Source organism: Scomber scombrus, chromosome 6 (assembly GCF_963691925.1).
Source record: "Scomber scombrus chromosome 6, fScoSco1.1, whole genome shotgun sequence".
NCBI classification, from domain to species: domain Eukaryota; kingdom Metazoa; phylum Chordata; class Actinopteri; order Scombriformes; family Scombridae; genus Scomber; species Scomber scombrus.
Genome location: NC_084975.1, coordinates 10,601,548 through 10,615,679, shown reverse-complemented (window position 1 = coordinate 10,615,679; position 14,132 = coordinate 10,601,548). Strand labels below are relative to the sequence as shown.

Here is a 14,132-nt window from a genome sequence, read left to right as displayed (position 1 = left end):
TGTGTGTGTGTGTGTGTGTGTGTGTGTGTGTGTGTGTGTGTGTGTGTGTGTGTGTGTGTGTGTGTGTCCATGTAGATGTTTTTGTGCATAAAATAGTTGGCAGAATAATGACAACATCTCATATAAAAGGGCTTTAGCTATGCAGATGTAATGTTAAGTTTAGGAGGTGTATAAAACATATAGTTACATACAGTTTAAATTCTTGACATATAATTTATGTTTTCCAGAACATTGCATGAATGCAAATGTGCACTGTTATTTACAAAAAGAAATTAAAAGCAGCACTATGGTAACTAGGGAGGCTAAATAGCTGGTGCCTAAAATGTTCTCTTCTGCAGTCACAAAACCTCAAACACTATTAATGTTACAGGGCTCCATGGAAAATGAGGTACCACACTCTCCATTAAAAAGTCATCCTTATTATTAAAATCATGACACTTTCCTCATTAGGACCTTCATCAAACATTCCATTTTTAGTGTAAGGGGCTGTAGTGTTTCATCTTTCATGAGTCCTATGATCATTTTTGGAATATCTTCTTTTCAAGTTGCTTGAGCACTGTCTGTTAGCCACCAGTGATGCAGTGGGGAAACATTCACAGGTCGTGACAACAAATGAGTACAAAGAAAAAGAAGAGGAGTGGTTGTCCGATGGTAAAACTTCATCCGCAGAAATATAAAGACAAAAGCAAAATGATTGATAAGATCCACAAAATGTGGGGATTGTCAGCCTCAGCCCCTGAGCAATAAAAAACAGCCTATTGAGTGTTGTGTAGCCTTTTTCTAACATCTGGACATGTTCATGTTTAGAAGAAAAAAGAAGATGCCATGATGTCTGCCCTCTGTTTAAAAGGTGGTGGACACTAGTACATGCAGCCATCTCATAGTAGTCATTAAGCCTCATGATTGCTCTTTGTAATTATATTGCAACTGAGGCATGTTTCCTTATTTCCCATATGCCAACATATATACACCCACACACATAGCTAAACAAACTGAAGAGTGTCCATGTTTTGGATGAACTCAAACATATTTTATAGCCTTGCTAATTGCCACATTCAAACTTCCTGAACTTTAAATGTAAAGCAGATTTATTTTTCTTATCACTTAAGGAAATTGTAGTCATATTGGAATATCTCAGTACAATCATTTTAAGACTTGGATAACAGTATTCAGAGATGAATTTAAGTTGCCCTGATGAGAAAGGATGGCCTTCCACCTTATTAGATACTGGATCATTGTTTACATACATTTGTATACCTCTTTGAGACTGAGCTGTTTAACATCAAACCTTTTGTACCTCCACTTAACTAGTGTACCACATCATTTTGTTGTTTGGATAAATTACTAACTCTGCTTCTCTCATTGTTTCAACCTCCAGGTTGTAAGTATGAACCGGCTGGGGGGTGCGGACCAACCCTTGGAGATTGTGTATTTTGTGGAGGGTCCCAGTGGTCAGAGGATGCCTGCAGTCAGAACAGCCAACCTACTCAACAGCTTGGACGTTCAAAAGGCTGCCATCGTCTTGGGATATCGTGTACAGGGCATTTTAGCCCAGCGTGAGTACCTCTGGTAGAGCAGATAACTGATATTCAAGGGCACCCCAGTGATAAAGAGATGTTGCTTGACATAGACAAACTAAGTTTAAGCTCCCATGTTTGTCAGCATCCAAGTTGCTGAAGAACTAGACACTACAATCACTGCTATTTCTCAAGGGCTGGTATGGAGTATTTACCTGTGCAGATAGATAGTATGAGTTACATATAATTGAAATGGAGTGTACTGCATTAACTTAATAGGAGCTGGAGCAGAGGGACACAAAAAACAAGAAAGGATGCAAGATTAAGAAAATATTTTGACAACCTCAGATAGAATGTTATGATCTCAGAGGTTGGACTTACAGCTTTGTGACATGCCTTATGTCCCATTGTTCACAAGCTGCGAAATAAGAAAAAATAAAACTTCTGGCTTTGTATCTCTTTTTATGTTTATAGCAGCATTTGACTAATTACCTCCTCTTGTATGTATTGTACCAAACGCTTGTCTTCCTCAATAAGAATCTAAACAAGGGATAAAGGCCTAATGAGAACCCCTTAAGGGAGGTCTGTTTCTGTGTTGACTGTGTTCTCCTACGGTACTTTCCCAGGGGATGAAATGAATGTTAATTAAAACTAATGAAGGTCTGCATTGAAGATTACAGCAGTGAGAAAACAGGCAGCACTCCATAGATGTACTACATGTTTAGCTTAGCATCCACAAGGTGATTGTAAATTGGATTATGCTTGAAATATTGAAACGCAAACACACATATGTTCTCATTTGTTTTGAAGCCCAACTTTAAAAAACGTTTTAACATAAAGGCGATTTGTGCCCCTCTGTCACTTTCTCAATCTCTATCCCTGCAGCTGTAGAGAAGGTGGGGTCCTCACCGTCTGACAGTGAGAACACAAACATGTGGATCGTCATCGGGGTGGTAATTCCCCTCCTGGTGGTCATCGTCATCATTTCCATCCTGTACTGGAAACTGTGTCGGACAGACAAGCTGGAGTTCCAGCCAGATGCCATGACCTCCATCCAGCAGAGACAGAAGGTAGAGTCCCATCAGTGTTGTAAAGTGTCTGATTCATCATCAACATCAGAGTTCAACATGTGTTTCAAAGTATTTCCAGATCAACAGCTCATTTTGAAATATGTAACATGGCAATAATTGCCACCACACTTTGTTTTGTTTCCACTGTCTATTGTGTTATCAATTACTTCAGCTTGTTGTTGATGATCTTTTGTGGAATTAAATCGTCCTTTTTTAATGACTAATGTACTTTGAAAAGTGACATTTTTGTTAACTTGCCTCTGTTGGGGAGTGATCATTTTTTAGGTTAGCCGCTTCTTTAAAGCAGAGTGCAAACCGTTTCTGTTTTTATTTAACTTCTAATTTAACATGTAATGGACATTGATAATCATATTAATTTGTTCAAATATGAATTCATTTCTTCTTTAGATTACATTAGTGAAACTTTAATGACCCCAGTAAGGAATTTATTAATGGCCATGAGCTGGATTAAAACGTCTAGTACATGCCATGAGCCTTAACTACTCTGTTAAGTGATTTAAAGCTTTCTTCTTCTGCTGCCTCTCTTACTCACTGGGTTAAAGATCTAACTCCCCTGCCCTGACAGTCCAACTCCATCTCACTGTATTTTCTGTTTGTGACAACTAAAATGCCTCTTCTTTCTTTTTATCCTCATGCTTGAAATAGAAATAATTTAATTTGATTCTGCTGAGGCTGCTTCCTGTCTTACTATTGTCTCTCTCCCTTTAAAGCATGTCCCGTTTTGCACTAGTTAAGTGAAGTTAAATGTCAGGAGAGAGATTTTTCCTGCTTGTTGTGGAAACCTCAGAAGTCCTGATGAACAACATATTTTAATCAAGAATGAAATGACTGTGGTCTTTGTTGAAAATGCATCAGTTTACTGAGAGACACAGGGTCAAGTTCACCAGAGAAACGAAGATCAAGAAAAGGTGCTGCGTCAGTGTATAAATTCACCAGGATACAATGCATTTTAACACACAGTATACTGCCTAGTAGAGATACCAGTACCCATAGTAATCTCAAAAACGTGTTTTTCTAGGTTTGTCAGTATGTGATGCAATACAGAAGTAACTGGCTCTCTGTATAAGTAACCCCTGCAGTAGTCTGCCTCAGTCCCAGTGACTCTTTAATCATTAACTCAGAGACCAGTGATAGAGGAATATGACTTCCATCCAGTCCTTGAATAGATTTTCATACGCTGAATTTAGTTTGAGCTGTTTTGGAGATTTATGTGCGTATTTTTTGGATCTTCGTGTCTTACTGGGTGATATTTCTATCTCCGACCGGCTGTCATGCCCTTCCACTCGCATTTGAGTTGAGCGATGAACTCACATCGGTGTAATGCAGTTAATCTAATGTGCTGAGGTAACTATGACTTACCCTCTCTGCTTAACACAATCATCTGTCACTTAACACCACTCCTCTGCTCTCAGTCTGCTGCCTCATTCAGAGAAGCAAGGAGTCCTCTTCCACAGCTATTCACTCCAAGTAAGAGGGGGGTAGAGTTTAGCGAAGAAGAAGAAGAAGAATATGAGGAGGAAGAGGAGGAGGAGGATGAAGAAGAAGAGGAGGAGGAGGAGAAGAAAGAGATTAAAAAGGGGAAGGTACAGAGCAGTGTTTGGTGGTGCGTAGAAGATATAGATGAGACCTAGTTTGTGTTTGTTTGTCAGTAGTTATTTAAATATTTCACAATTATGTGAAAGAACAGCAACAATAGATACAGTTAATTCAGTTAAAGTCAATAGTTGAAAAGTGGATTTATGAGTTTTATTATAGATACAGATGCAAAAGCATTCTACAAGTATTCATCCTGTCCACCATTGCTTCTGCTCAGAGACCAGAAGCTCTTCCCAAGATCAAACAGAGTCTGAGCAGCGAAGAGGAAGAAGAGGAGGAAGAAGAAGAAGAGGAGGAGGAGGAGGAGGAGGAAGAAGAAGAGGAAGAAGAAGATGAAGACGAAGATGACGAAAAGGAGAAAGTTAAAAGGAAAGGATTGAAACCAGAAGAACAGAGAGGAAAAGAGCACAGGGCAATGCAAAAGAAAACGGGGGAGATGACGAAAGAAGAGCAAATGAAAGTGTTGTCTAAAGGAAAGAGAGCCAAGCAGGAGGTATATGGTGTAGTTGCCATAGAGACTAGTATTTGTTTCATTAGTGGACATTAGGATCATGCTTAGAAAATCCAGCGTTACGTATGATGGATTTCAATGTGGAGCACTGATGCGTTTGTAGTGTGTAGATCCTGAGGAGCATACAGTGACTGTTGTGAAGTAGTACATTTAGACATGTCATTCTGCATGTATCAACTGTTTGTTCTGAGTGAGTCCCCAATATGCCTTAAGACTGGGCTAAGTAGTAATTAGTGAGTGTAATATGTGAGAGATAGCTCACTAGCTGTGTGTGTTTGCTTTCATTCAGCCTCAGTTATAATGAAACAGGTCGAGTATTTCAGCTGCTGCTTTTTCCCTCTCAAAGACCAGCGTTGTTTATATGCCGTGGAGCGCGGCACACACAAACATACACACACGCACTCTCTTTGGATTAGCAGTTTCAGTCTGGCAAGCATCACACCGGATTAGCAGTTTTATACCAACAAGCCTCTTCTAAGCCACACATTTTGCAATAATAGACTCGGTGTGTTCACGTATAATTCAGAGAATATGTCATGTCACTCTTCTCTCGTAGACACGTTTCAATGTCACAGGACCAGAGTTACGCAAACTCCAAGCGCACACGCTGAGATCTGACATCCTTTGTTTATTCCTTTGCTGTTGGAAAGTCGCGAGGGCTTTACACTCAAACAGTCTCATTGCTTCCATCCCCCAACCACCTCAAAGAAAAGCAAGCAGCTCAATGTTTCCCCACATCTCTGTCTCTCTTTCTCGTTTCCCCTTTATTCATTAATGTGTGTCTGTCTGAGTCTCCCTCATCTCCTGGACATCCATTCATCATCTTTCAGCCTTGTCCATCTATCTACCTGGCCTCTTACCACTCACAACCTTTGGTCAAAAAGTCAAATTTATTTTAACTAGTTTAAACTGTACATTAATGTAACCGTCATTATGTAACCATGTCATATTGGAATATGGTTCAACTTGAGGGTGATGAATGCTGTTACAGAAAATTTCCCTCCTGTTGTTAAGTAAATATTTACAGTCTGGTTCATTTTTATTCGCTCACTCTTTTTTTTTTTTTACCTCTTTAACTGAAACTGTATGTCTTTCCACCTTTTTTTCCATTTTCCTCTCCTAAAACTCTCCCCTCTTTTCTTCCGTTCTACCCGTCTCCTCAGTTGCAGGCTCCTAGTGTGAAAGGCTTCGACTTTGCCAAACTGCACCTTGGCCAGCAGAGTAAGGATGATGTCATGGTGATCCAGGAATCTGTCTCGCCTGGCCCTGGGCCCCTGCCCGTGTCCTTTAAAGAAGGCTTCAGTCCATCTGAGAATGGAGAGATCCCTACCCCTATATCCAAAACTTCCACCAAGGCGTCCCGCAGCGGACGAAGACGAGGAAGGTCAGTGCTGCTGGCAGTATAATGCAGGAGGGGTGACATAGCATAAATTAATAAAATGCATAAGGAATGAGAACATTAAATTGCATCGAGTTATGTCTATACACAGTAGGGTATTCAGTCTGAGGTTACACCAAAAACACCAAAAGGACAGATGCTCTGAAATAGTATTTCATTGTTGTGTTTTACCCAATTATAATCTCCAGATTACTGAGTATTTTTCTCTTTCCTAATCCACCATCTGGTCAAAACACTCACAGTTTACTGACAGATATTTTTCCAGATTTTTCCTGATACATATCAAGATATTTCACAGCTTGTTTTTTGCCCCATCACTCGTATTTTCAATGCAGCTCAATTGGGACATTCAGTCAACAAGACAAAAAGCTCTTGACAGACCGTCTGATCAATAATTGATGCACTAGACAGTGAGGGCTATTCCTTTGCTCTTACATACTGGCACAGATTGTCTATATCAATTATATTAAGTTGCAATATATAGAGAGATTTATTTTTTATAGTTTCTATACCTATACTTCCTCTGTTCAAACTTCTTTGATAAGAATAGATTTAAAATTGATTTAACTTCATTTGGCCATAGTCTTAGCCTTAAATATTTCAAACTGATGTACTTGATGTACACATTTTATATTTATTATTTATCATAGCGGAGATTCATAGAGGAATTTCAATTTTCCATTGTAATAATATTCCAGATATGTGCACCATTACCAGCAGCTCCCAAATCACTTACTGCTCAGGCTATTAGACAATATCTGACACCAAAACATTAGCAGCAGTTAGTTCTTAATGATGTTCATTAACTCATTAACTCATGTTGTTAATATAATCCAATACGCCTGTTGTTGTCAGAGTGGAGGATTGATACTTGATTGTTTATAGTTCTAGTAATGAACATGCTGTCAGAATTTAGCACTTCAAAAATCCTATTAGTATTTCTTAGACTCCCCCCAGCATTTACCTTTGTGGAGATACCACTGTTTTCGATTATGCATGGCATTTCAACATGTAAGTGCGTTCTTGGGCTTCTATTATTCATGAAAGTGTGTGTGTGTGTGTGTGTGTGTGTGTGTGTGTGTGTGTGTGTGTGTGTGTGTGTGTGTGTATGTGTTTTTTCCTGGTAGGATCTCGCCGTCAGACGGTGATTCGGTGGTAAGTGACCGTTCCAGTGAGCGAGATTCGACTGAGGAGAACCTCAGAGCCCACGCCACGCCCAGCGACAGCAAGCACAGCCGGAAGATCCCCATCAATGTTTTAAATGGCAAGTGGCCCTGGCAACACTCGCATCACTCCTTCAAATACAGAATAAGGGAGGGAAGAGGGGGAAGAAGGAAACTGAAGGGACTGGACAGACGTAAAGAGATGCAGAGAGCAACTCGAGCTGGGATGATTTGATTGACAGGATGGCTCGATAAAGGGAAGAAGGGACTGTGATGTGGCTAAAAGGCAAAGTAGAGGAATGTTAATGAAAAGAGTCATCCTAACAGCTCAAGCGCTGACATTAGGATTACACAGTGAAGAACTAACAGTAAAAGAAACACCTGGTAGGGACTATTACTTGATAGCCAAAAGAGAGAGGAAAGGGAGAGAAGAGGGAGGAAGGAAAAAAGGTGCAGGGGGATATCTTAAGTTACTCTGTCTGACTGCTTGTTGATAGATGCAAGCCTGCAACGCCACTTGGAGATGTGCCAGAGCCAGAATCAATCAGGCACACAGACAACAGCCTGACTCACCCACAGAGGAATGGCCTCTGTTTTGTTATTGATAAATCTCTGCCTGAGACTGTATATACTCTGCCACACTGTTTATAAGTAAAATACATTGTATATGAGACACACTCTGCATTATATAACATACTGTCATTCTCTCTCTGCTCATGCTGTGTGTATCAGTGTTTTTTTCTGCTCATCATAAGTTAAAGTACAACAAGCAGCAGCTCTTTCCTTTCTTTCCTCTCGCTAATGAACTTCACAAGACCAGAATCGAACCATACTAGACTTTTTTAGTTTTATTGTCGACATACAGCTACCACTTCTATCTTAGAGGCTCTCATTTGACCTCCAATAAAACTCTCTTTCCTTTCTATTGCGGTTTGCAGGCAAGAATAGAATTGGTAAGAGTTTGTCTTCTCTCCGTCTGTGTCTCTGTAGACCTCACTCTTGACCTCCAGCAGCTGTGTCTGTGTTTGTTTCTGTGGTAGCTTTTGCACTGCTTGTTCCCACCATCCATCACTGTCTGCCGAGCTGTCAGTCACAGTGTAGAAGCAGTCGACTTCACAAACAAAGGCAAAAGGCAATTGTTTGTAATGAAGTGTTTGTTTCATGTTACTGCTGGAAACATCTCCTCAAACTTTTGTTAGAAGCCTTTTTCTAAAGTAGTCATGGCGGTTAAATAAGAATGTATATGTTGCTGTTGTGATCCTCACTCAGTAGTTGCCTCTGAACACTCTGTACCCCTGATTTAATTCAACATTACCATTTAAAACTTGCACTGTTCTGACTGCATTATGATATCTGTTTTGCTACTTTCTTGCTTTCTGTCTCAGGTCCTCCACCTATGAACGGCACACTCGAGCAGCTGTCCTCAGCCTCCATCTTTGAACATGTCGATCGGATGTCTCGTGCCACAGACGCGAGCAGGAGACTCCCCAACAAAATCCAGCTTATTGCCATGCAGCCCATGCCTGTCCCACCACTGCACAGCCCCACAGTCAATGGCAAACTGACCGACACCAACCAAATTAACAAAGAGGTTTGCCCTTCTGACTGTTCACTTTAGCAAATTGATCAGTCTAAAGTAAGTAACTCCTTCATATTTTTATTTGGTGTTTTCTCCTCAGATCCAAGTTGCACTAAGGCACAAATCAGAGATTGAGCACCATCGCAACAAGATACGTCTGCGTGCCAAGAGGAAGGGCCATTACGACTTCCCCGCGATGGATGACATGAGTGGCATCGCAGACCCCAAAGACCAGGATCGCATCTATCACAAAGCACAGATACAGATTGATAAGATCCTGGACCCAAATGCACAGATGCCCTCCATCTTCATGGAGTCCAAGAAAAGGTTAGGACTCATATTTTGGCTCAATGCACTTCTTTGGTTTTGTGGTGCACAAGTTGACCTGGCTTGATCTGTTGTATAGCTGTGCTTTTCTGGTAATGCTATGAAACAATGTCAAAAATAGTTTTTTTCTCAGTGGTCGAGGGAGGCGCTCTCCCAAACAAAGGATGAAGGATCAGTTGAATGGAGGCCTGATGGATGCAGACAAAGACCACCTCATCACTGATGACACTGATGCAGCTTACAGAAAGTGCCCTGGGGTCAACAATGTGGCCTACGTGGTAAGTAGTACAGGGCTGACATAGTGTTTGTACAATCTTTCATATGAATTAATATGAAAAAATCGCCAAAGAGATTCAGATTCATTGACAGTTTAATAAAAGTAACATTTTATTCATTTTGGGAAAAACCTAAATTTTTTGTCGTTGTGTTTACTCCAGTCGGACCCTGACCAAGGCCCAGGATCCCCTCACGGGAGCCCCTCCCCCACCGATGACGTCTTCCTGGGTCCCGCTTCCTCTCCCCCAGGTCATGCCCCTCCCCCACCCCCCTACATGCCCCCACAGCCCTCCATTGAAGAGGCTCGGCAGCAGATGCACTCCCTGCTGGACGACGCCTTCGCCCTCGTGTCGCCCACCTCTCAGGGCAGCACAGCAGGGATCACTCTCCCAGGGGTCAACACCAACCCCCCTAGCACCAGCCCTCCGGCCCGTGGGCCCAGACCTTGGGGTCCCTCCTATCCAGGTCTTAGCCCTTTCCCTGGTGTAAGTAGCCAACTCTCGGCCCGTGGAGCTGAGCAGCATAGTATTTTTGGCAACAAATTGTTCTGTGTGGCATCTAAGCTTCCTGTAAGCTGTCTGGTCAAGGTGCCTCTTCCTTTCTCTAATCTGTGGACAAACCTGAAGACAAAGAAGCTCAGGCTCCCCTGTTTAAATTTTTAATGACCAAAACTACAGACATGTAAAATCCTTTGTATTCACTCTCTGTTTCCCTTTCATGAGGTTTTTTCACCTCATTCCCAGCATGAAGCGTATAGTTTCAGGTTTAATCGTGTCCTCTTAGCAAACTAATCAGTTAAGTATTCCTCCATCTGTCGCCCCCATGTAGCTGCGACCTTACAACCCCCGTCAGCTATCTACAACTCCTAAGACTCTGCAGTAATGGACCCTGCATATGCTTGATCTGCATTAGCTGCTGTTAGCGTAGGCTGGTTTCAAAGAAGGTACAGTCATATATAACCGCTCAGAAGGCTGCCGGAATAATAAGCTCAGTGTATGCAGCCCTTTTTTATGTTTCTACATTATGCTTCTTATTGATGGGAGGTCTCTTTAAAACGGCATCCTACAAAGAAATTCACTTTGTAACACAGAGGCTGTATGTTGTATATTTAATAATGTTGAAAGCTGAGCTAAAATCAAACAAAGCTTTCAGTGCCCATGTGTATTATATAAGAAAATTAGGAGTTGTTTCAAGACAGCAGAGCATCACACAGCAGTAAAGGCACACAGCAGAGATATTTGGCCTTTATCACTCAGATTACACCAGCAGTGACATCTACACATTATGACCTTTAAAACAATCAGCAAAACTAAAAGTATAGTGTTTTTTAAAAAATATGTTGAGCTTAATACAAAAAAAACTTTTCCTATCTTGTCTACAGGATATCCACTTATCCACTATAGTAATTGAACTTCTCGCTTACATCCCCTGAAATCCATAATTAAATGCATTTTACAGCTATCAAAAAGTATTCACTACACTGTTCCTAAAAGGTTCAACACCAATGTTCGCCTCAGGTGAAAAATATAGAGACTCAAGAGTGAACAGAGGAGCAATAAAAAGCCATTTGCTGGTTCTGCTTTTGCAGGTTCAGTGCTTTAATGCGCCATGAAAGGTCAGCTGTAAAAAAGCAGGATATCCAACAAAACCTTGCTTGGTAAAAACAGCAGTGTTTACTACATAAAGTTAACCCCACTGCTCAAATGTACTGAAAATAGTAAGAGGCACAGGAAAGCTTTGCTTAGACAAGAATTATCAGTATTTGTATTATATCTTGATACAGTATGAAAGCTGTGTCATATCATATTTATAGTTTGATTATACCTGAGAATCATAAATGCAAACAGTGTCTGCTATAGTTAAGTTTCCTGTCATCATTGTTTTACTCTTTGTGTCCCCCAGAGGTTCACTGAGCTGAGCATGTCCCCGCCTGCAGTCCAAAGCCTCATACCAAGGTTAGTAGAACAGTCAATGAAAATTGAGTATTTGTGTAGAGATCATAAATATTGTGTTTATTTGACTCTGCCTACACTAGAATTGTATCTTATTGATTTGCACAACCTGATTTCCACCACTTCACCAGCGGGCAATGTTTTCCTTTAGGTGCATCCTGTGAGTTTGACCTCATGAATACTTAAAGAAGATTCATCTTTATTTTATTGTTTTAATGGATCAGGTGCAGGCAGTGGTCTCTTAACTGGCTCCAAAAAGACCTAAGAGCACACACACACACACTTTCATGTCATAACACACTTTACACACGCTGTGCAGGCGTAGTGCCAAAAATGTAAGCAGCTTTTTTCATGTCATTTACATTAATTTTCTAGAGAGCAGAGCAGCCAAATGAAACCCGAGTGATGTATTTGTGGTCATACAGCTTATCAGCACCAGATATGTGAGCACAGTGGAATTGAAATATCAGCAGCTGTCAACTGCTTTGTTGTGTGTACTTTGTGGTTGTAGATTATGAAACATTAAGATTTATGAAGTACATGAGATTGATTTTAATTTACCATTATGTGCTGATATGAGCTGGACCAGCATGTTTCACATATTTGAGGTCGGTGTCGAGACATAGGTGCCGAGACTGGAACTGAGAAGAATTCAAGCTTATTTGCCAAAATCTACATTATTTTCCATGAAATGTGAAGGGAAAGCCCAATTATCTGTGTGTTTTTTAGGCAGGGCATTGGATCGAGCTACCTGCCACCAGGAGAAACAGCAGGGCACGCTGAGCAGCTCCAGCCAGACAGCCTGTACTCCAGCAGGGGCCTGTACGCTGATGAGCTGCCCTCATCTGCTAGACCGCGACCAGTAGGGGGCACTACAGGTAGAAGTGGAACACAGCAAAGCATTATAGAGCAATAAACTTGTAGATTCAGACTGTTGCACTGCCTCTCATTATTAAATTTCCACTCATACATTTTTGTTATTGTCTTAATACTGTCAAACCAAAAGAACCTAGTCTGTCTCTTAAATTAAATGTAGCTGGCGCAATGCTACAGCTGTCATGTGACTCACTCTAATAGAAATGGATTCTGGCATTTAGCATATAGAGTGCAGTGAGCAGAGAGATGGACAGTGATTGCATCAAAGTATATTAGAGGGGGACTGTATGTCTGATGTGATTGTGTATGTGTGCGTGTGTGTAGGTGCCCAGTTCCATCATCTTACACAGGTGGGCTTGTCCAGCCGGATGAATGGTTACCCAGCGGGGGTCAGGGCTCCTCCAGGCCAGAATGGAGGCATTGTCTGGAACAACTACCATGATGACAATTTCGCCAGGGCAGAATCTGAAAAAGATGCAGTGAGTGAATCTCCTAAATCACAGATTTAATTTATTGTTTTCAATCTTTTATCAATTGAAAATAAATCAACTTGTAAAGTGTAGATTTAATTTGAATTAATTTTTTTTTTGATGATATTCTACATTTGTGTTATTATTAAGACTAAAAGGAACAATGAAGTGATTCTAATAACATACTGTATGATTAGTTTTATGATAGGACCATGGAGTTCTTAAAATTTCTTCTAGCTTTCTTCCACTCTCTACTTCTGTTTCTTGATATTCTTTTCTCTCTTTTCCTGTTTTCTTCATTTTTTCCACCTCCTCTCCCTCTTTTTTCTCTTTTACCATCCTTCCTGCCCTGAGTTCCTAGACTGTCCTGACTACTCGTCCCCCTCTATCTTCCAGATGCCCAGAAGTGTTATCAGGGAGCCCTCTGCGCCCCCTGCCCACCTAGACACTGGGGTGGGCTATCTAGCAGCCCCACCACCCATGGATACGGCCCCCCCCACCCATTCCTCTGCCTCCCTGATCAAGGCCATCAGGGAGGAGCTGTTGCGTCTCTCCCAGAAACAGGCAGCTGTGTCCAGCTATCACAGCTGAAGCTCCAGTCTGTAGTTTTTACCAGTCATGCCACTGACCCCGCTCGCCTGCTTTCGCCTAATCTGACAATGCTTCCCATGGAAGTCCCTGGGGGTGTACAGCAGAGAAATAGTCCTGCTAAAAACTGACACAAAGCAGCGGCTAATTGAGGTTTCTGTCTGAAATGGCGGCTATTTTGAAGAACTGAATGACAGGACGGTTGACAGAGCCCCTGGACTATTCAGAGAGTACAGAATCAGATCAACTGCAGTATCCCACATCAGAGACAGTGTTATGAAACGAAGAATATGAACAGTATGCTGGACCTAAGATGAGATGAATGGACGTGTTTCTGTCCTGTGGATCAGGGAAGGATCATGCCGAGCTCTGGCCATTGTGGATCTACACTTTGGACTTATTTGAGATTTTGCTGCATTTCTTTGGACTCAGTATTCAGTGTTCCATTCTCATGCTGCCTTCACTAAACAGAAACACTCGCTAAGACACATTCACAGTCAGTTAAAGGAATCGCTTAAAACTACCACACTCCAACGCACGCCTTTAACCTCCAGACCACCATCAGGTGCTACTTCATGTTTTTTCTGCCATGATGAGCCATGCTTTGCCTTGACACTGTGATGTTTATTCACGTGACCCGATCTGCTGTACGAACCTACAGCAGGGTCACAGTTCACAGCCAGCGAGCCAGTTCAGAGTGTAGACACAAAGGGGCATAACATAGAGACTATTAACTCTCATTAACACTACCTATTCTTTCCTTACTTACTGCAGTAGCACAGCGTTA

The 14,132-nt window shown here is 41.5% G+C and overlaps 1 protein-coding gene across 1 annotated transcript in view; it reads left to right on the top strand.

Annotated features, from left to right (window-relative positions):
- si:ch211-1e14.1 (UPF0606 protein KIAA1549) overlaps nucleotides 1–13,348 on the top strand; it is a 33,119-nt gene extending 19,771 nt beyond the window's left edge. The window contains exons 10-24 of the mRNA XM_062420856.1: nucleotides 1,379–1,556; nucleotides 2,403–2,587; nucleotides 4,021–4,191; nucleotides 4,422–4,697; nucleotides 5,879–6,099; nucleotides 7,242–7,378; nucleotides 8,216–8,230; nucleotides 8,663–8,868; nucleotides 8,957–9,183; nucleotides 9,317–9,461; nucleotides 9,621–9,944; nucleotides 11,362–11,414; nucleotides 12,141–12,289; nucleotides 12,612–12,770; nucleotides 13,119–13,348. Coding sequence (XP_062276840.1) covers nucleotides 1,379–1,556; nucleotides 2,403–2,587; nucleotides 4,021–4,191; nucleotides 4,422–4,697; nucleotides 5,879–6,099; nucleotides 7,242–7,378; nucleotides 8,216–8,230; nucleotides 8,663–8,868; nucleotides 8,957–9,183; nucleotides 9,317–9,461; nucleotides 9,621–9,944; nucleotides 11,362–11,414; nucleotides 12,141–12,289; nucleotides 12,612–12,770; nucleotides 13,119–13,348 — 2,676 coding nt within the window. The remainder of the gene's footprint in view (nucleotides 1–1,378; nucleotides 1,557–2,402; nucleotides 2,588–4,020; nucleotides 4,192–4,421; nucleotides 4,698–5,878; nucleotides 6,100–7,241; nucleotides 7,379–8,215; nucleotides 8,231–8,662; nucleotides 8,869–8,956; nucleotides 9,184–9,316; nucleotides 9,462–9,620; nucleotides 9,945–11,361; nucleotides 11,415–12,140; nucleotides 12,290–12,611; nucleotides 12,771–13,118) is intronic.
- The last annotated feature ends 784 nt before the right edge of the window (nucleotides 13,349–14,132 follow it).